At 44.3% G+C, this 24,644-nt stretch overlaps 1 protein-coding gene across 1 annotated transcript; it reads right to left on the bottom strand.

Moving 5' to 3' along the window:
* Positions 1-141: 141 nt before the first annotated feature.
* LOC118366893 (eIF5-mimic protein 2-A) lies at positions 142-21,010 on the bottom strand. The gene is made up of 12 exons (XM_052493576.1): positions 20,861-21,010; positions 20,017-20,090; positions 19,753-19,929; positions 8,573-8,667; positions 7,289-7,354; positions 6,805-6,940; positions 6,290-6,399; positions 5,742-5,912; positions 5,275-5,421; positions 4,912-5,050; positions 1,076-1,198; positions 142-852 (listed from the first exon to the last, which is right to left on the bottom strand). The coding sequence occupies exons 2-12, from the start codon at positions 20,078-20,080 to the stop codon at positions 821-823; spliced, it is 1,260 nt and encodes a 419-aa protein (XP_052349536.1). The 5' UTR covers positions 20,081-20,090; positions 20,861-21,010; the 3' UTR covers positions 142-820.
* Positions 21,011-24,644: the final 3,634 nt, after the last annotated feature.

Raw genomic sequence — 24,644 nt, 5'->3', positions numbered from 1 at the left:
GTACACTATATGTCTATATGTAACAAGCCATATATATTTTTTAATCCTTCATATTTTGTAGTTACATCGACAAGATTTCTATTCCCCAACTGCTGCAGAAAACACTATTCAAGCGCAGAGAGTAATTACACAAACACTGAAAACTAGTACTGAACTTTATTTTAAAAAGTCAAATTTATATCAGGGTAAAGAAATTACAACAATAACCAAAATTAAATCTAGAATCTGGCACAGTGTTACAGAAGATGTCAAAGAGCGATTACAGTTTACACCACCAGCACCTTTTCAGTAGACTGGTGGCTAGAAGTTCATATAGTGTGGACAAGAGAGTTCAAGCCTGGCCATCCAATTTAAAATCTGATTATCTGGACATGTCACACTGGCTAAATAAAAATACAAAAAGGAGTTAAATAGTGAGCATGTATGTATCAACCACTGGCAAATAAGAGTCCAACTGCAGTAAAAGATTGCTATGAATCATGCCAGCGGAATGAATAGTCAATTTTAAAGGGAACATTCTTTCATAAAACACAGATACATACCAACAGAAGGGGCTGGGTGAGTTAAGGGGGGTGGTTTTAAAATGTGGCAACATGTCTTTCCCTTCAAATGAGGAATTATTAAGTGTGTCAAGGGAAAATCTATTCATGATTCTTACTATCCAGAAGTGTAAACTTTACAAGTTAAAAAAATGAACATGATGTAAAAGCCCTTAAATTACATCTAGACATTATGGTTGTTGAGGAGGTAGAATAGAAAAAAATATGTTATTACGTTATTCTAAAAAATAAAACGAGCCTTGGATTTGGCTTGAGGTCTTTTAGTCAGCCTCTTCCTCCTCGGACTCAGATTCTGAAAAAACAGATAAGATTCATGTCAACTGCATGCACAGACAAATGTGCTATGGTGAATACAGACAAAACTACATGCTCAGTCACATCAGACAATGGGACTATCGCCTATTTTGAAGGCGAGGTGGTTATTGTACCTACTATAGTTGAACTGATTTTCAGTCGCTCTGGATAGGCGTCTGCTAAATTACTCAACTCGAATGTAAAACGTAAGCCATGCTCACCTTCCTCCGCGTTCTTGAGCCACTCCACAAACTTTTTCATCTGTTCTAGGAAAACACTTCTTCCTTTGGCAACGTGGGCCTCGGTGTACCACTTCAGAATGGCCTCCTCACTCAAAACATCCGCTGGGAAAAATAAATCAACATGATCATCACAAACCAGCAGGCATCCCGGGATAAAGATGCCATTATGGCTACTTGGCAAAGACAATTATGCCCAACTAAAAAGTGCTGATGTGAATCTGCTAGGCAACCTTGCTTTCAAAACACGAACACAAAAATCTGCTTAGATGTTAGAAATGCTTAGATGTTAGAAATGTTAGAAGTTGTATTTTTCCATAGACACCCTGTGTTTTATTCAAATCAACTATATGCACCGTGCTTGTCTGATACCATAAGCAAACGATCTGATGAAATAATTAAGAACGACTGCAATTGATTTGATTGTGCTGGGCCGGGCTCAGACTTGCTGCGCAGTGTAAAAAAGAAAAATGACAGCGAGTGACTGGGGCTAGCATCCGTTGGTCCACTCTCCTCCCTGTTGGAGTGACCAACACAGAACATCAACAATGTTTATTGCACTGTCAGTGTTGCTGAAGCTGCAACATAATTACAGCCATCTGACAAATGATCGGTTAACGAAATCCCCCATTTGTTTAGGAAAAACATTCCCTATTCCCTCAACCCTTTCTCTCTTTAAGTGACAAGTATGTGTCACATGCACGTGACCAATAGGGCCTGATGTAAGGCATATCATAAAATCACAACAAATCAGAACACAGTAACAAGTGACATCAAAATGGAAGCAGAGGAAATTACAAACTAGAAACGGGGGAATGTTTACTGGTTGCTCAGGAAGTAAAGGTGAAGTCAGACATATGGAATACATTTTACTAGTTGTGGAAAATACTGGCGATCAAGAAAAATGATGTAAGAAGCAAGCAATGCGTGCATATTATGAGTGCCAAACAGGAATGGTTAGATTACAATACAACTCTGACCGCTTGGAACAATGTAAACAATAAATAAATAAGCATACCAGATGGTTGTAACATTGTTTGTAAAGCTTCATTACAGTAAAGATTAAAAACAGTTGCATGCATTTGTGAACGCAATTGACAAAATGGAACGGTTTATTTATTGTGTACGCTAATTATTCAAGTGTCGCTTTATTTTATTTTTAAACGAAAATGCTTGATTGCATTTCAAATCATGAATGACTCGTATCCTTTGTGATGACAAACGAATGACTGATACAGTAGTCTGTAGAAAGTATTGAAATATAGGCCTAAGAAAGATACAGTATTAAGACTAAACAGGATGCACTCTAAGGCCCAAATCTCGATGGTGGTTATACTAAGTCTACTAAATGATAATGATCATAACGACCCAGAAAAAGGAGGGTTATTAAAAATAATTTGACAATTTGGAAGAGCGTAAATACTAAATAAAGTGTAAGTAATATCAGGAAGGCTATTCTAACAAAAAAAAAAAAAGGATAAAGCCTTAATTACAACAAAGCAAAGATTATAAAACAGACGGATTTGTGAAATAGTTCACCCGACGTGGTTGCGTGAGGCTTGGTAATCAGTAGGCTATTAAACAAACACTCAAACAGAAGCAGGATCTGTCTTGTAGATATATACACACACTACATGACCAAAGGTATGTGGACACCTGCTCTCTGAATGTCTCATTACAAAATTATGGGCATTAATATGGAGTTGGTCACCCCTTTGCTGCTGTAACTCTTCTGGGAAGACTTTCCACTAGATATTGCTGCGGGGACTTGCATTTAGCCACATTTAGGACTTACATTTAGCCACAAGAGCATTACGGAGGTCAGGCGTTTAGGCCTGGCTCACAGTCGGCGTCCAAATCATCCCAAAGGCGTTTGATGAAGTCGAGGTCAGGGCTCTGTGCAGGCCAGTCATGCTCTTCTACAGCGATCTCAACAAACGTTCTGTATGGACCACGCTTTGTGCACAGGGGCAGTCCCAGTCCCAGACCATTATTCCTCCTCTACCAAACATTACAGTTGGCACTATGTATTCGGGCAGGTAGTGTTCTTCCTATATCCACCAAACCCAGATTCGTCCGTCGGACTGCAAGCTGGTGAAGCGTGATTCATCACTACAGATAATGCGTTTCCACTGCTCCAGAGTACAATGGCGGCGAGCTTTACACCACTCCAGCCGATGCTTGGTATTGCACATGGTCAACTTAGGCTTGTGTACGGCTGCTCGGCCAAGGAAACCCAATTCATGAAGCTCCCGAAAGTCAGTTCTTGTGCTGACGATGCTTCCAGAGGCAGTTTGGAACTCGGTAGCGAGTATTGCAACCGAGGACAGACTATCGTTTACGCACTACACGCTTCAGTGGTCACGTTCCGTGAGCTTTTGTGGCCTACCACTTTGCGACAGCCGTTGTTGCTCCTAGACTGTTCCACTTCACAATAACAGCACTTACAGTTGACAGGGGCAGCTCTAGCAGGGAAGAAATTTGACTAAATTATTTGTTGGTGGCATCCTATGACGGTGCAACTTTGAAAGTCACTGAGCTCTTCAGTAAGGCCATTCTACTGCCAATGTTTGTCTATGGCGATTGCATGGCTGTGTGCTCAAGTCTATACACCTCTCAGGAACGGGTGTGGCTGAAATAGCTGAATCCACTAATTTGAAGGGGTGTCCACATACCTCTGTATATATAGTTTAATTAATAGTTAGGTCTATAATCTATAGCCTAGTTCAGTTGGTGTTTCCTCTCTTTTCACTTTTCTTAGTGAGTTAAGGCAAGGGCTGTTTTATCGTCTCCTAACTCCGCTGCTGACTCTGCCACATTGTTCCCAACACCAATATGCTCATTAACTTTGCTATTATACACATAGCAACATGGTCTAGAAAAAGTCGCCAATTCAACAGTGCACTTATGTTTCAAAACCGCAGACAGCGACTGCTATTAAACGCGGGAGAAAGAGCATTTGTTATAAGATAATATTATTTGTATTAGCGTTGCACCATTGTCCTTAACCATGTACAATTTCAGTAGCACATGTCTTAGAGTGATGGACTGAGCCATCCCCACAGCCTCAATGGATCAATCCACTCAAACAAGTGCAAATCAAACAGATGTCTTGTACACCATGAAACACGATTTTCTTTTGCTACTGATCGACATAACAATTATCGGTCAACCAACAGCCTGACGACTAAACAATCGACTTAATGGGGTCAGCCCTAGTGCATATAATGTCCCATCTCTCATATTTGGAAGAATATAAAATAATTCTAAAACGGACCACTGACCCTTCAACATTTTCAGGTGGGCTCAGGTTGGCTGAACAAAGCGGAACAGAAAGTGAAGAAACTAGAGCAGTATTTCCACCTCTTTGGCCATTGATTCTGCTCCACTTGGCAAAGCCGAAGAGGAATGCCCATTTTTCATGGTAGTCAACGCAGATCTCGCTTTGATTAGCACAGCGGGAAGGTTTTGGCGGCTACGGTCAATGCGAGGTCAGAAGATGGAATCAAAGCTCACTGGATAGAAAGATCCAAGGTCCCTCCCTCTGACATTCCCATCCAATGAGCTTTGAGAGGGATTGGGGTAACAAGGACGGTGGACGCAGACAACGCTGTTCACTGTTCTCCTTCCCTTTGTAAGTAAGTAAGCAAGCCTTGTCCGAGCCAGAACAACCCATAGGTGCAGGAGCCTATGTCCGGTTTCTGTAGTGTAAGGCAGCTTGATACACAAGTACACTCCCTGGACAGGAACCTAGTCTGTCGTAGGGCCCTACCCCCCAATCCATCTACTTAATGCTGAGTGCCAAGCATCACTTTTACCTTTGTAGAGCAGGACCACAATCTTCTGGAAGGAGTTCATGAAATGGATGTTGTCATAGCAGTACTCCTGCATCTTCACCAGCAGCAGGATCTCAGAGGCTCCCTGGGATGTGAACGCCTTCAGCAGTGGGCTGTATTGCTGTGGCGAGACAGGGGGAGTTTCCATGAGTCACAAAAAACAAGCCACAACATTACCCTCGTTTCAGACACATTTTGGTGCACCATGTGCCTATGCTGTCTGATTCCATGGCTGATTGTGAGAATCCTGCAGAGAAGGCGAACTCAAGTTTCTCTCCACACAACTCATATTTGGTAAGATGGGGAAGTGATGGATCTGAAATCAGTGCAAGCCAATCAGCTCACCTTCAAGTGTTTGATGGCTTGTTCTGTAACCAGCTCCTCTTTCTTGTTCCACTCCACATAGCTCATAACGCTGGTCCACACGATGCCGATCATGGTCTGCTCTGAGATGTTGTTCTTCTTCATCTCCTCCCTGGCTGAGGCAATGATCTGGAGGGAAAGGAGGGAATGAAAGTAAGTACGTAAATAAGAAGTGATTCTGGTTATTGGGCATTTCATGTCCATCCCATGCTAACCAAATAAATTAGGATTCATAATCGAAAACTATCCTTCAACACAGAGGCTGCGATCTGATTCTCCACTCCAAGTGTGCACAAATTCACTTCCCATGCTAAAACCAATCCAATGCGTCTAAATCAACTAGGGACAATGAGAGCAAGTGCACCCTTAAAGGGTTAAGGGTAGGGAATGGAACTCAACCAGAGGAGTGCTTCTCCAGCTATCAGCATACAGCCAGGCTTTGGACTCACGTCTTTGAAAGCATCCCCGCGCTCCATCTGTTCCTGGAGCTCCTTCTGAAGCTCCTTACGGGACCCGATGGCCTGCTGGTTCCTGGCAAAGTCTGACAGCTCCTTGAGTCCAGCATCTGTGAAGTACTTAGAGAAGTGTTCACAGCTCCGCTTGTTGGCAGGAAACAGCTCCTGCAAGACAAGGTGAAGAAACAGGCTTAATGACACAGAATTAAGTAGAACGTATGCAACTATATTGCATCTTTATGCTTAAGCCCTGTCCAACTAAGAAGGCTTCTCCGTTGGCTCTCTCAATTAATCTTTCCTAAGTACCTTGCATCCACTTACCGCCTCATTATGAATGATTATGAGGTCAGAGGGTAGGGACCATACAATTGAGACGGTAAGGAGATAGGATACGAGGAATCAAGGAAAGACAGAACCTTTCTATTTCGAGAGCTCCCTTTTCTTAACTACCCTGCTACCCAATGACTATTTTACACTGAGCCAAGGAAAGCTAGCATGGCTTCGGATTGGACATCACCCACATGATTGGTGGTCTCACTCACCAGAAGCCTGTTATCCATGCCGACCTTCCGGAGACTTCCGGCCACAGAGTTGATGTCCTTCTCATGGATCCAGGATTTGAAAAGTTTCACAGCAAAGGCTGCAGAGACACCTTTGTAAAAAATAGGACAGGGGAAACCATTTATTTTAAGCCCACCAGGTGAAAAGCCAGATTCCACAGGACATGATTCCAGAAGTTTTACAAGTCTGCCCAGTAAAAACACACACGGATTGTTGTATGAGACAAAACCATAAATATGCCCTAAGTAAATTCACATCTTAAGAGTGAATGTTTGCAACTTTCATTTAACTTTACATCCCTACTAGTCCTTTTCACAAGTAACTGGACATGAGCGTGTAAGTATATAGTCTGGTTTCTCCAGACACAGATTATGACTAGTCCTAGATTTAAAATAATACTCAATGGAAAATCTCTATTGAAAGTGATTTTTAGTCCAGGACTAGGCTTAATCTTTGTCCAGGAAACCTGCACTATTGAGCTGGCACTGCTGCACACCTTCTTTGACGAGGTTCTCGTTGTAGAGGCTGTTGAGGATAGAGGCTGAGATGTTGCCATTGGCTAGCAGGATGCCAGTCAACATGGCCAGCTTGTTGCGCTCAGACTCAGTGAACCCCTTTAGGAACAGCAGCAACTGCACAAGAGATAAGAGGGAAACACAAATACTGAAACTTAGAATACAATAGAATGCTAGCATAAGGATGGAATACAATAGATTTCTCATATAACACTATGGAACATAAGGCCTAGAGTTGAGAAAATTGCATATTCGAGAACAAAATGTCTAATGCCAGGTTCAATAATGTAATCCTTCCCGACGTCTATCAAGTCTGTATCCCAAATGGCACCCTATTCCCTTTATAGCGCACTATTTTTGTTTGGGAAGTTTGGGAAGCAGCAATGATTTGAATAACTCTATGGTGACAACAGAAAGATCCAACAGATTTTTAAAAACATGCGTCATTTTGAACAACATTTTTACCTTCTTGATCTCCTCTTCGAAACCTTTCTCCAGGTACTTGTAGCGCCTGATAAGCTTGTTGAAAACCTAAGTAACGACAGGGAAAACAGAGTAAGGGCCAGTTTTCCAAAAGCATCTTATGGCGAAGTTAATTGTTAGAACCTTCGTAGGAGGCTTTTCCCCGAGTGGCCCAGCGGTCTAAGGCACTGCATCTCAGTGCTTGAGGCGTCACTACAGACAGCCTGGTTCAATTACAGGCTGTATCACAACAGGACATGATTGGGAGTCCCATAGAGCGGCACACAATTGGCCCAGCGTTGTCCGGGTTTGGCTGGTGTAGGCCGTCACTGTAAATAAGAATTTGTTCTTAACTGACTTACCTAGTTACATTTAAAAAAATAAATTGTTTAAGCTGAGCTGATTCCCAAAACCATTGTCACTAAAGTCACACTTAACTACACCACCAGTAGAAGAGTTAGATGTTTTTAGCCCCCCCCCCGAGTCACTTTACACATGGTTTATCCGTCTGTGACCACCGACAACTTCACAACGAAGTCGACTACAAGTACAAACAAGCGAAGGATAAAAAGAGGCTTCAAATGAAAACTGAGATGACTGCATTAAAAGATATAGCCCACCTACAGTATAGGTTACATAGCCTATATACTGTATTTTAATGATATTGAAAACATTAATCCTTTTCATTCAATTTAATTTACCTAGTCTCATTTTCACCTCAAAATATTTAATGTTTAGCCTACCATGTGTACAATGATGAGCAAAATCTTTATTTAGTGCATTATTATAGGGTAAGCCCTAGGATAAGCTGCCTCAATATTTGCAGCCATAGGTGATCATCTCTCTTTAGGACCTGATCCAGTGTTAGTCTTGTGGAATAATTACAATGTTAAGGTAAGATCTGAATGGAGAAAGCTGAACCGAGAGCAGCACTGCCTTTCGATCCTATCAGTATCGACACATGCCTCAACACCGCACTACGTGAAAGTTATCTCGGAGTGGTGTTTTGGGAAACAAATGTTACATCTTCAGAAGTTGTAGGAAAGATGCATAGTTAAAACACTTGTAAGCCAAAGTTACATCGCTATCGGGAGACCTGTCCCAGATCTCTAAATAACAGACCAATGTTAATCCAAAGACTGAAATCACTTGTATCATAATCAACCTTTTCCTTCAGTAGAAAAGGGGTTTGAACCACAGCTACTAATGTAGTAAAGAAAAACAACTGAAAGCATCATCATATTCAGCTCTATTGCTAAACCAATAAACTCCATTGCACAAGTGTACCTGAGCATAAGCTTGCATGGTCTCCAGGTCTTCTTGGGCTGTAAAGAGACAGAACTCTGTACGGGTCAAGTCATCTGATAAGGTACCCCCTGGGGCTGAAAAAGAAGAAAACAAAAATGAAGGTTAGGGACCAGTTGAAATTTACACAATTGTTACCCGGAGGGAAGTGGGGAGGGTCATGCTTTTTCAACTTCAGTCAGGGAGAGGGTTATTTATTTATAATTTTATATAACACACACAGTTTTTTAGTTCAGGGGAGGGTAATGTAATTTGTAATCGATTAAATGTCAGTATTGGTCAGCATTTGGGAACACTGGTATTGAATTTGACATGTGCAACTTTGGTGTACAACGCTGTTCTCGCTCATTCTCCTCGCTGAGCCCAGCTGGGTGGGCATTTCTCTTTTACCCTTCCATTGGCTGTTCGATCAGTCCCTCTGTGCTTGGCATATCTAGAACGTGGGTGTGTAGAGTATCTGGTAAATAGCGCATGTAGTGCACAACAAGAACAGTGGTAGAAATGCTGCAATCAAAACTGGGAACTCGGAAATCTCAGACTAATGACTTCAGTGTGTTCAAGACAACTGGGAACTCAGAAAAAGGTTCTCCGACTAGTAAAATCGTCGGGGCTCCCGGGTGGCGCAGCGGTCTAAGGCACTGCATCTCAGTGCAAGAGGTGACACTACAGACACCCTGATTCGAATCCAGGCTGTATCACAACCAGCTGTGATTGGGAATCCCATAGGGCTGCGCACAATTGGCCCAGTGTCGTCCAGGTATGGCCGGTGTAGGCCTTCATTGTAAGTCATTTGTTCTTAACTGACTTGCCAAGTTAAAATAAAGGTTACATCTTTTTGAAGTTATACATTCGGAATTCAAAAATCGGAAACTAAAATCAGGCCTCTATCTGCGGCTCTGACTTTCCGGCCTGAAGATCGCTGACATCGTGATTTGATCTTGTTTACGAAATAAAAGGACAATGATATGGCTAAATACAGGGAGTACCAGTACCGAGTCAATGTGCAGGGTTACAAGTTGGTTGAGGTCATTTGTACATGTAGGTAGGGGTAAAGCGACTATGCATAGATAATAAACAGTAGCAGCGTAAAAACATGGGGGGGTGGAGGTCAATGTAAAAAGTCCGGGTGGCCATTTGATTAATTGTTCAGCAGTCTTACGCCTTGGGGGGGTAGAAGCTGTTAAGGAGCCTTTTGGACCTAGACTTGGCATTCTGGTACCGCTTGCCATGCCATAGCAGAGAGAACAGCCTATGACTTTGGTGAGTTGAGTATATTACAATTTATTGTGCCTTCCTCTGACACCGCCTAGTATATAGGTCCTGGATGGCAGGAAGCTTTGACCCAGTGATGTACTGTGCCGTACGCACTACGCTCTGTAGCGCCTTACGGTCGGACACCGGAGCAGTTGCCATACCAGAGGGAAATGCAACCGGTCAGGATGCTCTCGATGGTGCAGCTGTATAACTGAGGATCTGGGGACCCGTGCCTAATCTTTTCAGTCTCCTGAGGGGGAAAAGGCATTGTTATGCCCTCTTCACGATTCTTGGTGTGTTTGGACCATGATAGTATGTTGGTGATGTGGACACAAAGGAACTTGAAACTCTCGACCCGCTCCACTACAGCCCCGTTGATGTGAATGGGGGAGTGGTCGACCCTCCTTTTCCTGTAGTCCACGATCATCACCTTTAATTGCTCACGTTCAGGGAGAGGTTGTTGTCCTAGCACCACAGCTGGTGCACGAAATCTAAGGAAGTCTCGAGATTTTGCTCACCTGGAGTATAGTGTGATAAATTGCAGGCCACACTACTTGCCTAGAGAGTTTTCAGCTATACTTTTCCACAGACAGATGCTGGCACCAAGACCACACTCAGTCAGCTGTATAAGAAAATAAGCAAACAGGAAGCCGCTCACCTAGAGGCGGCGCTCCTAGTGGCTGGAGACTTTAATGCAAGGAAACTTAAATCAGTTCTACCAAATTTCCATCAACATGTTAAATGTGCAACCAGAGGGAAAAAAAATTCTAGATCACCTGTACTCCACACACAGAGACGCGTACAAAGCTCTCCCTCCATGTGATAAATCCGACCACAACTCTATCCTCCTGATTCCTGCTAACAAGCAGAAATTAAAGCAAGAAGCACCAGTGATTCTGTCAATAAAAAAGTGATCAGATGAAGCAGATGCTAAACTACAGGACTGTTTTGCTATCACAGACTGGAACATGTTCCGGGATTCTTCCGACGGCATTGAGGAGTACACCACATCAGTCACTGAATTTATCAATAAGTGCAGAGGACGTCGTCCCCACAGTGACTGTACGTACATACCCCAACCAGAAGCCATGGATTCCAGGCAACATTCGCACTGAGCTAGAGGGTAGAGCTTCCGCTTTCAAGATGCGGGACTCTAACCCGGAAGCTTACAAGAAATCCTGCAACAACATGCAACGAACCATCAAACGGGCAAAGTGTCAATACAGGGCTAAGATTGAATCATACTACTACACCGGCTCCGACGCTCATCTTATGTGGCAGGGCTTGCAAACTATTACAGACTACAAAGGGAAGCACAGCCGCGAGCTGCCCAGTGACACGAGCCTACCAGACGAGTTAAATCACTACACTCGCTTCGAGGAAAACAATACTGAGGCATGCATGAGAGCATCAGCTGTTCCGGATGACTGTGTGATCACACTCTCCGTAGCCAACGTGAGTAAGACCTTTAAACAGGTCAACATACACAAGGCTGCTGGGCCAGACGGATTACCAGGACGTGTGCTCTGGGAATGTGCTGACCAACTGGCAGGTGTCTTCACTGACATTTTCAACATGTCCCTAAATTAGTCTGTAATATCAACATGTTTCAAGCTGTGCCCAAGAACAAGGTTGGTAATGGCTCACATTAACATCATTATCCCAGTAACCCTAGACCCACTCCAATTTGCATACTGCCCAAACAGATCCACAGATTATGCAATCTCTATTGCACTCCACACTGCCCTTTCCCACCTGGACAAAAGGAACACATATGTGAGAATGCTGTTGATTGAATGCTGAACTGTAGTCAACACCATAGTATCCTCAAAGCTCATCACTAAGATAAGGAACGTGGGACTTAACATCTCCCTCTGCAACTGGATCCTGGACTTACTGACAGGCCGCCCCCAGGTGGTGAGGGCAGGTAGCAACACATCTGCCACGCTGATCGTCAACACTGGAGCTCCCCAGGGGTGCGTGCTCAGTCCCCTCCTGTACTCCGTGTTAACCCACTACTGCGTGGCCAGGCACGACTCCAACACCATCATTAAGTTTGCAGACAACAGTGGCAAGCCTGATCACCGACAACGACGAGACAGCCTATAGGGAGGAGGTCAGAGACCTGGCCGGATGGTGCCAGAATAACAATCTATCCCTCAACGTAACCAAGACGAAGGAGATGATAGTGGACTACAAGAAAAGGAGGACCGAGCACACACCCGTTCTCATCGACAGGGGCTGTAGTGGAGCAGGTTGAGAGCTTCAAGGTCCTTGGTGTCCACATCAACAACAAACTAGAATGGTCCAAACACACCAAGACAGTCGTGAAGAGGGCACGACAAAGCCTAATCCCCCTCAGGAAACAAAAAAAGATTTGGCATTGGTCCTCAGATCCTCAAAAGGTTACACAGCTGCAACATTGGTACGACAATTGCACGGCCTCTGACCGCAAGGCACTATAGAAGGTAGTGCTTACGGCCCAGTACGTCACTGGAGCTAAGCTGCCTGCCATCCAGGACCTCTATACCAGACGGTGTCAGAGGAAGGCCCTAAAAATTGTCAAAGACTCCAGTCACAGTCTGTTCTCTCTACTACCGCATGGCAAGCGGTACTGGAGAGCCAAGTCTAGGACAAAAAGGCTTCAACAGTTGTTACTCCAAGACATAAGACTCCTGAACAGGTATTCAAATGGCTGCCCGAACTATTTGCATTGTGCCGTGCCACCCCCCCCCCCTTTTTATGCTGCTGCTACTCTGTTTATCATATATGCATAGTCACTTTAACTATACATTCATGTACACGCTACCTCAATTGGGCCGACCAACCAGTGCTCCCGCACATTGGCTACCCGGGCTATCTGCATTGTGTCCCACCCACCAATCCCTCTTTTACGTTACTGCTACTCTCTGTTCATCATATATGCATAATCACTTTAACCATATCTACATGTACATACTACCTCAATCAGCCTGACTAACCGGTGTCTGTATGTAGCCTCAATACTTTTACAGCCTCGCTACTGTATGTAGCCTGACATTTTACTGTTATTTTATTTATTTTCCTACCTATTGTTCACCTAATACCTTTTTTGCACTATTGGTTAGAGCCTGTAAGTAAGCATTTCAAGGTCTGTTGTATTCGGAGCACGTGACAAATAAACTTGATTTGACAATGCCTGGTCTCTGACCTCCCTATAGGCTGTCTCATTGTTGTCGGTGATCAGGCCTACCACTGTTGTGTCGTCAACAAACTTGTGGTTGGAGTCGTGCTTGGCCATGCAGTTGTGGGTGAAAAGGGAGTACAGGAGGGGACTAAGCAGGCACCTCTGACGAGCCGCCGTGTTGAGAATCAGCTTGGCGATATGTTGTTACTTACTCTTACCACCTTGGGATAGCCCGTCACGAAGTCCAGTATCCCGTTGCCGAGGAAGGTGTTTTAATCACGAGGTCCTTCGCTTAGTGATGAGCTTCGTGGGAAATATGGTGTTGAACGGTGAGTTGTGGTCAATGAACCACATTCTCACATCCTTTTGTCCATGTGGGAAAGGGCAGTGTGGAGTGGAGCATTCTTTTTAAACTAGGCATAATAGTTTTTTGGGGAGAGAAGCATGCGTGCTCTTGCTGCATGTAAAATAGACTTAGGGCAATTTAGTTGTCGGGGAAAGTTGCAAAGAGAGTGGCCAGTGATGATAACATTGTTGCACAGGACAGATCAAATAAAATTGTATTGGTCACATACATGTGTTTAGCAGATGTTATTGCGGGTGTAGCGAAATGCTTGTCTTTCTTATACTCTGGAGACAGTGATGAGCAGCGAGAAAGAGCCCAACGAATTGACATCCATTGAGCAACGAGGCAAGCAATGACATGTAAAGACACGCAGGCTAAACCTCATTGAATTTCTACATTTAATTTAAATACAAGTTTTTCTTTTAAAAAATGTAGGTTGGTATCATTTGCAGTCGTCACTATGACAACGAACACAACCTGAAGCAGTGAATATGAATATGGTATGAATACAGCTGTAGGTTTGCACGGTTTGAGTTGATAGAAATCACGACTGCAAAATTGATAGCCTACTATGGGATTTAATATTCCCTGCCATTTTGTTTAAATCATAATTTTGGAGGGGGAGGGTTACATGTTTTATTTTTTTCCAAATGCTCGGAGAGGGCCAGGTAACATACACTGCTCAAAAAAATAAAGGGAACACTAAAATAACACATCCTAGATCTGAAGGAATGAAATATTCTTATTAAATACTTTTCTCTTAACATATTTGAATGTGCTGACAACAAAATCACAAAAATGATCAATGGAAATCTATTTTATCAACCCATGGAGGTCTGGATTTGGAGTCACACTAAAAATTAAAGTGGAAAACCACACTACAGGCTGATCCAACTTTGATGTAATGTCCTTAAAACAAGTCAAAAATTGGTCTCAGTAGTGTGTGTGGCCTCCACGTGCCTGTATGATCTCCCTACAACGCCTGGGCATGCTCCTGATGAGGTGGCGGATGGTCTCCTGAGGGATCTCCTCCCAGACCTGGACTAAAGTGTCGGCCAACTCCTGGACAGTCTGTGGTGCGACGTGGCGTTGGTGGATGGAGCGAGACATGATGTCCCAGATGTGCTCAATTGGATTCAGGTCTGGGGAACGGACAGGCCAGTCCATAGCATCAATGCCTTCCTCTTGCAGGAACTGCTGACACACTCCAGCCACATGAGGTCTAGCATTGTCTTGCATTAGGAGGAACCCAGGGCCAACCGCACCAGCATACGGTTTCACAAGGGTCTGAGGATCTCATCTCGGTACCTAATGGCAGTCAGGCTACCTCTGGCGAGCACATGGAGGGCTGTGCGGCCCTCCAAAGAAATGCCACCCCACACCATGACTGACCCACCGCCAAACCAGTCATGCTGGAGGATGTTGCAGGCAGCAGAACGTTCTCCACGGCGTCTCCAGACTCTGCTACATGTGCTCAGTGTGAACCTGCATTCATCTGTGAAGAGCACAGGGCGCCAGTGGCGAATTTGCCAATCTTGGTGTTCTCTGGCAAATGCCAAACGTCCTGCACGGTTTTGGGCTGTAAGCTCAACCCCCACCTGTGGACGTCGGGCCCTCATACCACCCTCACGGAGTCTGTTTCTGACCGTTTGAGCAGACATCATTTTGCAGGGCTCTGGCAGTGCTCCTCCTTGCACGAAGGCGGAGGTAGCGGTCCTGCTGCTGGGTTGTTGCTCTCCTACGGCCTCCACCACATCTCCTGATCTACTGGCCTGTCTCCTGGTAGCGCCTCCATGCTCTACGCTGACAGAAGCAGCAAACCTTCTTGCCACAGCTCACATTGATGTTCCATCCTGGATGAGCTGCACTACCTGAGCCACTTGTGTGGGTTGTAGACTCCGTCTCATGGTACCACTAGCGTGAAAGCACCGCCAGCATTCAAAAGTGACCAAAACATCAGCCAGGAAGCATAGGAACTGAGAAGTGGTCTGTGGTCACCACCTGCAGAACCACTCCTTTATTGGGGATGTCTTTCTAATTGCCCATAATTTCCACCATGCTGCACAACAGCATGTGAAATTTATTGTCTATCAGTGTTGCTTCCTAAGTGGACAGTTTGATTTCACAGAAGTGTGATTGACTTGGAGTTACATTGTGTTGTTTAAGTGTTCCCTTTATTTTTTTGAGCAGTGTATTTTCTAGGGATGCACGATATAGCGGTGAAAATATTGGAAATCGGCTGATATTAGCTAAAAATGACAACATTGTTATCGGCCTGATGTCTAGTTTAATGGCAATGTTGAAAACCGATGTCAAAGCTACCATGCATACCTATATAACGCAGGTACGTGACGTAATGACGCCCACAAAGTCTACTGTGTGAATCGAGCAGTCAACAAGCCGAGGAGTCATTTGAAAGAGTAAGAAAATTTCAGCGAGACAACCTAAAGGCGAAATCCATTAAAGACAAGATAATGGAATTCATTGCCCTTGACAATCAACCGTTCTCTGTGTGATGTTGGCTTTCGCAGACTGGTCGAGCACCGATACACACTACCAAGTGTACTATTTTTCAGATGTGGTCCTACTGGAGTTACACAGTAAGAGCGTCACTGCTATTAGCTTCATACTATGGAACGCCGTTTGGGTCTTTGCGTGTCAAAAATGATACAGTAGCACTGTCAAAGCTATACAAAAAGTCTGCAAACAAGCTAACACCGGCCATGAACAATACCGCATTGGTAATAATGCATAATTTGTTTGACCGCAACTTCTGGGGTAGCTAGCTTTAGCTTGGTAGCTCGCTAGCACCAATAGAACAAGCCTGAAAACAATGACCAGTAAAACCTGCAGTCATTTTCACTATTCTAAGAAATGATTTAGGAATCCATGTACGTAAGTATTAGCTAGGTAGCCACTTGATTGGCTATTGAAATTGATCTTCAGTTCGTGAAAATAAATATCTAGCCAGCTAATTAACCCTGTTGCCCAAAGCTAACATTATAAGCAGCCAGCAGAACAGGGCTCCGGGCAGCCGAGCGGAAATGGAGGAAAACTCGCCTCCCTGCGGACCTGGCATCCTTTCGCTCCCTCCTCTCTACATTTTCCTCCTCTGTCTCTGCTGCTAAAGCCACTTTCTACCACTCTAAATTCCAAGCATCTGCCTCTAACCCTAGGAAGCTCTTTGCCACCTTCTCCTCCCTCCTGAATCCTCCCCCCTCTCTGCAGATGACTTCGTCAACCATTTTGAAAAGAAGGTCGACGACATCCGATCCTCGTTTGCTAAGTCAAACGACACCGCTGGTTCTGCTCACACTGCCCTACCCTGTGCTCTGACCTCTTTCTCCCCTCTCCAGATGAAATCTCGCGTCTTGTGATGGCCGGCCGCCCAACAACCTGCCCGCTCGACCCTATCCCCTCCTCTCTTCTCCAGACCATTTCCGGAGACCTTCTCCCTTACTTCACCTCGCTCATCAACTCATCCCTGACCGCTGGCTACGTCCCTTCCGTCTTCAAGAGAGCGAGAGTTGCACCCCTTCTGAAAAAACCTACACTCGATCCCTCCGATGTCAACAACTACAGACCAGTATCCCTTCTTTTCTCTCCAAAACTCTTGAACGTGCCGTCCTTGGCCAGCTCTCCCGCTATCTCTCTCAGAATGACCTTCTTGATCCAAATCAGTCAGGTTTCAAGACTAGTCATTCAACTGAGACTGCTCTTCTCTGTATCACGGAGGCGCTCCGCACTGCTAAAGCTAACTCTCTCTCCTCTGCTCTCATCCTTCTAGACCTATCGGCTGCCTTCGATACTGTCAACCATCAGATCCTCCTCTCCACCCTCTCCGAGTTGGGCATCTCCGGCGCGGCCCACGCTTGGATTGCGTCCTACCTGACAGGTCGCTCCTACCAGGTGGCGTGGCGAGAATCTATCTCCTCACCACGCGCTCTCACCACTGGTGTCCCTCAGGGCTCTGTTCTAGGCCCTCTCCTATTCTCGCTATACACCAAGTCACTTGGCTCTGTCATAACCTCACATGGTCTCTCCTATCATTGCTATGCAGACGACACACAATTAATCTTCTCCTTTCCCCCTTCTGATGACCAGGTGGCGAATCACATCTCTGCATGTCTGGCAGACATATCAGTGTGGATGACGGATCACCACCTCAAGTTGAACCTCGGCAAGACAGAGCTGCTCTTCCTCCCGGGGAAGGACTGCCCGTTCCATGATCTCGCCATCACGGTTGACAACTCCATTGTGTCCTCCTCCCAGAGCGCTAAGAACCTTGGCGTGATCCTGGACAACACCCTGTCGTTCTCAACTAACATCAAGGCGGTGGCCCGTTCCTGTAGGTTCATGCTCTACAACATCCGCAGAGTACGACCCTGCCTCACACAGGAAGCGGCGCAGGTCCTAATCCAGGCACTTGTCATCTCCCGTCTGGATTACTGCAACTCGCTGTTGGCTGGGCTCCTGCCTGTGCCATTAAACCCCTACAACTCATCCAGAACGCCGCAGCCCGTCTGGTGTTCAACCTTCCCAAGTTCTCTCACGTCACCCCGCTCCTCCGCTCTCTCCACTGGCTTCCAGTTGAAGCTCGCATCCGCTACAAGACCATGGTGCTTGCCTACGGAGCTGTGAGGGGAACGGCACCTCAGTACCTCCAGGCTCTGATCAGGCCCTACACCCAAACAAGGGCACTGCGTTCATCCACCTCTGGCCTGCTCGCCTCCCTACCACTGAGGAAGTACAGTTCCCGCTCAGCCCAGTCAAAACTATTCGCTGCTCTGGCTCCCCAATGGTGGAACACACTCCCTCACGACGCCAGGACAGCGGAGTCAATCACCACCTTCCGGAGACACCTGAAACCCCACCTCTTTAAGGAATACCTAGGATAGGATAAAGTAATCCTTCTCACCCCCCTTAAAAGATTTAGATGCACTATTGTAAAGTGGCTGTTCCACTGGATGTCATAAGGTGAATGCACCAATTTGTAAGTCGCTCTGGATAAGAGCGTCTGCTAAATGACTTAAATGTAAATGTAATCTAGCTTCATCTGGCTAGTGACGCTCGACCAGACAGAGTTTTGTGTTGTGAAGCTAGCCACAATAAGGATTAAACACAATAGTAGAATTTGCGGGTTGCCATAAAAAGTAAGTGACAGTGATGCAAATTAATACAAATAGTATAATTATGTAATACTTATTTTGAAGGTTAACCGCAAAGTCCACTATTGTGGCTAATCCTTATTGTGGCTAGCTTCACATAGATGGGTCCGACCACCATTAATCAAATAGGAACGGTCTTATTAGGGATATTTATTTTAGATGACGACACCTAATTATATATAGTTAGCTGCATGTTTATGGGAAACATTTTTTTGCATCCACGAGAGAGAGAGAGAGCGAGCTAGCTTTTTTTTTTTAAATGACCAGCACTGTAGGTGTGCGAGACAACTTTACCAGCATCATAGCATACGTATCGATGAATAGTTGTGACATCTGAATTACAAGTGAGTGTAATCAATGTGTAATAACTACGTAAAAAAATGTATGAACGCTTTAAATTATTATGTTTAGTGCAGTCATATTCAGGTCCCGATTGGTCAACAAGCTTATTTGACGTGCATCTTTTTTGACACGCAAGAGCCAAACGGCGTTCCATAGAAATCCTGAGAATGAACCGACTGAACAAATGAACAGCGAAAGAAATAGGTTTTGATTATGTTTTACTGGTAATGGGGACATACGTAAATGCCAACAAAATAACTTTTTGGTTAGTGTGGTGTGTGTAACCTATATTTAACTAGGCAAGTCAGTTAAGAACAAATTCTTATTTACAATGACTGCCTACCCCAGGCCAAAGCCGGACGACGCTGTGCCAATTGTGCGCCGCCCTATGGGACTCCAAATCACGGCCCGATGTGATACAGCCTTGATTCGAACCAGTGACTGTAGTGACGCCTCTTATACGGAGATACAGTGCCTTAGACCGCTGCGTCCACACGTGTTTGTATTAACTATTTAACTGAACTAGAATGCTTAAAAGGCCGCAAAAATGTTAAATATCAGCATCGTTTTTTGTCAAGGAAAATATCGGAATCGGGCAAAAATGTAATATCGGTGCATCACTAATATTTTCCTCAGGAGGAGGGCCATCCACTTTCATTTCAGAGGTCCGATTATCTCCAGGTATCCCTCAATATAAATAACGTTCACTCCCTTATTATACATTCTTTCACACAAACACACTTTTGTCCATTCTATTTAATTTTCTCCTTACCTAGCATTCCATTTTATCCTTATTTTGCCAGCACCTTACACTAACAGGCTCTTCCATTCTATCCTTAGCCAGCATTCCATTCTATCCTTACCCAGCATTCCATTCTATCCTTACCCAGCATTCCACCAGCCACCAGGATGTCGAAGAGTGTCTCAGCATAGCGGCGGTAGTCAAGCTTGGCACCAGAGGCATCAAGAAATTTCGCAACAGCGTCGAGATCACTGCCAGTTTGGTTCAGACCTTGTACAATGGTTTCCTGAAACTGAGTAGGGTCAAACACCTTCTTTTCATCTGTTGATAGATCGATGCATTCATTAGGGACACAAATCATAAGTTTTTTTGCCAGTCATGACAGTAATACATTCAGTTTACACCCACCTCTCTTCCTAGTTTTAAAACGCTGGCCTGTAAGCGTTGGCTTCTGAATCTTTTGATTACTCATAAAAGACACCCTGAATGAGAATGAGAAGAGGACATTATTATTATAGCTTACATATAAGATTGTTGTCTGTAAGTCAACACCACAAGATATGTACAAGTAGGATTGACAGGTGTTGGTTTGGGATAAAAGTAATAATTGACAAGTCAGAACCCCCATGGCAATGTTATCCAGAACACACATTGTTGGCAACTGCTGTTAACGAGTTTAGAGCCATATGGCTCCGCAGTCAACTAACTTTAGCTAGCTAAATTTACATCATCAGCTAGTTAGCTGGCTAGCGCTGGCTACATTATGACTTGTTACAAGTAACTACCTAGCTAGATAGTCAAACAGATATATAGATATCATAGACTGATCATGCAATGACAGCAATGATAACTGTTGGAAAAGTAGTTACCACCCTACTTAGCTAGCTATTTCTCAAGCGTAAGGCCTGCCGGCTGGCTAGGTACCCGGTCTCGGGGATTCAATCCATTTATGGACAGTTCGCTAGCTAGCAAGTAAATGACGAAGTTAACTGCTAATCGGTCTGAAAAATCAACAAATACCACCATTTGTAACATATTGTAAGGCTAGTTAGTTACTACTACTATAAAGACATAACGTTACATGCCATGCATGATTGACAATTAGCTAGCCAGAGTAAGCAGGCTAACGTTAGCGAGCATGGCCGCTAACACGTAAGCAAACGTGCGCAGGCGTCTAATAAACCTAATTGATTTAGCTAGGTACTATCGAAAGCATGCCAGTTAATTCACATTACTGTTATAAACTACTTACCGAAATCAAAGTTACTCTCAAAAACAGTCGAAGAAAAACAACGAACGTTACTGCGACAGAACTGAACTGAATTCTCTGGCTGTGAAGCGGCTGCGCAATCTTCTTCTTCTTCTTTGGAATTTAAGGGCGTTTGGCATCCATTCATTAAAGGTGCATTACCGCCACCTACTGTGCTGGAGTGTGGGCCAGCGACAGGAAGGAACTAAATCATACTTGCCAGCCGGTCATTATTATTATTATATATTTTTATATATATATTTTTTAATGTAACCTTTATTTAACTAGGCATGTCAGTTAAGCACAAATAATTATTTATAATGACAGCCTACCAGGGAACAGTGGGTTAACTGCCTTGTTCAGGGGGAGAACAACAGATTGTTTACATTGTCAGCTCGGGGATTCAATCAAGCAATCTTTCGGTTACTGGCCCAAAGCTCTAACCACTAGGCTACCTGCCTAGTGTCTAGATGTGATACAGCTTTTGTCAAATTGACATCAAAAGTAGATTTTTTTGTGTGTGCATTTTAGCTAACCCTGACCTTAACCTAATTATCGAGAGTAAGAAGAGGGTGCTGATGGAGAAGGGCGACATCTTAAACCGGCTCTGACACATGTTGTATGTGGTAGGACTTGCAGACGATAACGGATTGCAAAGGGAAACCCAGCCGTAAGATGCCCAGTGATGAAGAACACCCAAACGAGCTAAATGCCTTTTATGCTCACTTCGAAGAACACTTGGTCTTGCATGAAAGCCCATGTTGTTCCCGGATGACTGTGTCTGTGCCAATGTGAGTAAAACTTTTAAACAGGTTATCACTCGCAAGGCCGCTTGGCCAGACCAAGACACGTTATCAAAGCATGCGCAGACCAGCTGGCAAGTGTCTTCACAGACATTTTCAATCTCTCCTTGTTCCAGTCTGTAATCCCAACATGTTTAAAACTGACCACCATTGTCCCTGTTCCCAAGAACTCCAAGGTAACCTGGCAAAATGACTGTCACCCTATAGCACTCACATCTGTAATTATGAAGTGATTTGAAAGGCTGGTCATGCTACACATCAACACCATCATCCCAGACACACTTGGCCCACTCAAATTCCCATACCGCCCCAACAGATCCAGAGATGACACAATCTCAGTTGCACTTCACACTGCCCTCTCCCACCTGGACAAGAGGGAAAATAACTATGTGTGAATGTTGTTCATAAACTACAGCTCAGCGTTCAACACCAGAGTCCCCTCCAAGCTCATCATCAAGCTAGGGACCCTGGGCCTGAACACCTCCCTCTGTAACTGGATCCTGGACTTCATGACGGTATGGACCCAGATGTTGAGAGTAGGCAACAACACCTTTGCCATGCTGACCCTCAACACGTGGGGCCCCTCAAGGGTGTGTGCTTAGTCTCCTCCTGTACTCCCTGTTCACTCCAACACCAACAGCTTACAGGGAGGCCAGAGAGTTGACAGTGTGGTGCTATCTCTGTATGTCCATCTGTCTCACCCAGCCATGGGTTTGTAGTACCTCATACAGCAGGTCTTGTCTGCTACGTGAGCTAAAGGACTGCAGACTCATCAATACCGCACATGAGTCAGAGCCAGTAGTGATGTGTGGGTAAAATCCATGGGAAGCCAGAAAAAAAAGCCATATTACAACCTGTGTTGTTTGCTCTATAACCTGTTAGTTCATATACCTTGCGACCATGATATATACAGTGGGGCAAAAAAGTATTGTCAGCCACCAATTGTGCGAGTTCTAACACTTAAAAAGATGAGAGAGGCCTGTAATTTTCATTATAGGTACACTTCAACTATGACAGACAAAATGACGGAAAAAAATCCAGATAATCACATTGTAGGATTTTTAATGAATTTATTTTCAAATTATGGTGTAAAATAAGTATTTGGTCAATAACAAAAGTTTATCTCAATACTTTGTTATATACCCTTTGTTGGCAATGACAGAGGTCAAACGTTTTCTGTAAGTCTTCACAAGGTTTTCACACACTGTTGCTGGTATTTTGGCCCATTCCTCCATGCAGATCTCCTCTAGAGCAGCGATGTTTTGGGGCTGTTGCTGTGCAACACGGACTTTCAACTCCCTCCAAAGATTTTCTATGGGGTTGAGATCTGGAGACTGGCAAGGCCACTCCAGGACCTTGAAATGCTTCCTATGAAGCCACTCCTTCGTTGCCCGGGCGGTGTGTTTGGGATCATCGTCATGCTGAAAGACCCAGCCACGTTTCATCTTCAATGCCCTTGCTGATGGAAGGAGGTTTTCACTCAAAATCTCACAATACATGGCCCCATTCATTCTTTCCTTTACACGGATCAGTCGTCCTGGTTCCTTTGCCCCAAAGCATGATGTTTCCACCCCCATGCTTCACAGTAGGTATGGTGTTCTTTGGATGCAACTCAGCATTCTTTGTCCTCCAAACACGACGAGTTGAGTTTTTACCAAAAAGTTATATTTTGGTTTCATCTGACCATATGACATTCTCCCAATCTTCTTCTGGATCATCCAAATGCTCTCTAGCAAACTTCAGACGGGCCTGGACATGTACTGGCTTAAGCAGGGGGACACGTCTGGCACTGCAGAATTTGAGTCCCTGGCGGCGTAGTGTGTTACTGATGGTAGGCTTTGTTACTTTGGTCCCAGCTCTCTGCAGGTCATTCACTAGGTCCCCCCGTGTGGTTCTGGCATTTTTGCTCACTGCTCACTGATTTTTTTCTAATTTTGTCTGTCATAGTTGAAGTGTACCTATGATGAATTATTACAGGCCTCTCTCATCTTTTTAAGTGGGAGAACTTGCACAATTGGTGGCTGACTAAATACTTTTTTGCTCCACTGTAGGCCTAAAGGCTGAGACAATAACAAGACACAGTGTCAGAATAAATTAAACCACACCTTTGTTTCATCACAAAACCTGAGAGCAACCTCTGTCCAGAGAAGTCCACAAAGCATATTGCATGTAACTAACAGTTACATGACCTACTGCAAGGTCAAGCAAGTTAATGTTTTCAGACATTTTTCGGGACTACTAAACAACTATTGCTTTAGAACCACGGAGAGTTACCGCAAGTCACAAAGAAAACAGGAGCTACCTCCACTATTCCAGCACTATTTCAACTTCAACATCATAAAATCACCTACGTTTAGTCTAATACAGTGACAACTAAAAGATCCCCCAAAAAATTTAGTCCAATCAACATAAGCTAAATATGATGGCAGTCCATGGTTCTTATTTCTGTGTGTGTGTGCGCGTTCGTGCAAGTAGAAAAAACATGTTGAGTCACCCTACTTGTAGAGAAATGCCAATACCATCCTCCAGTCTTTCATGATGACAAAACGGTCTATCACACATACAGTACACGCTTGTATTTTTGTTCTTGTCCTAGGCTACTTGGCTAAAATGCTTCCTCGCTAGCCTAACTTCCTTTCATGGGTAACGTTAGCTAGTTAACATTAGCCTTCTAGATCTAGCTGCATATTGAACTTACATCCTCAGGCCAGGGGCACAATGTATGAATTGATGGTTGGATCAGAATCGCCGTTATAATCATTGGCCAGTATGGAGAATTAAGTAAAATTCCAAGTTCAAATCCCTGTCTCCATCAATGGCTAATTTACGAAAGGGCCCATTTTAGCTAGCTGGCTAGCCACCGGAGGACAACAACAGAATGAGATGCAACAGTTCAAGTTGTTTTTGTCAATGACATATGCTCTCAATGCGATAGGAATGACGCCAAATCCAAACGGGCTTCCCTTTACACTTTTTTTTGGTGC

Source organism: Oncorhynchus keta, chromosome 34, assembly GCF_023373465.1.
Source record: "Oncorhynchus keta strain PuntledgeMale-10-30-2019 chromosome 34, Oket_V2, whole genome shotgun sequence".
In the NCBI taxonomy this organism is placed as follows: Eukaryota; Metazoa; Chordata; class Actinopteri; order Salmoniformes; family Salmonidae; genus Oncorhynchus; species Oncorhynchus keta.
Note: the sequence above shows the minus strand (reverse complement) of the source record. Positions and strands in the feature narration are given on the sequence as shown.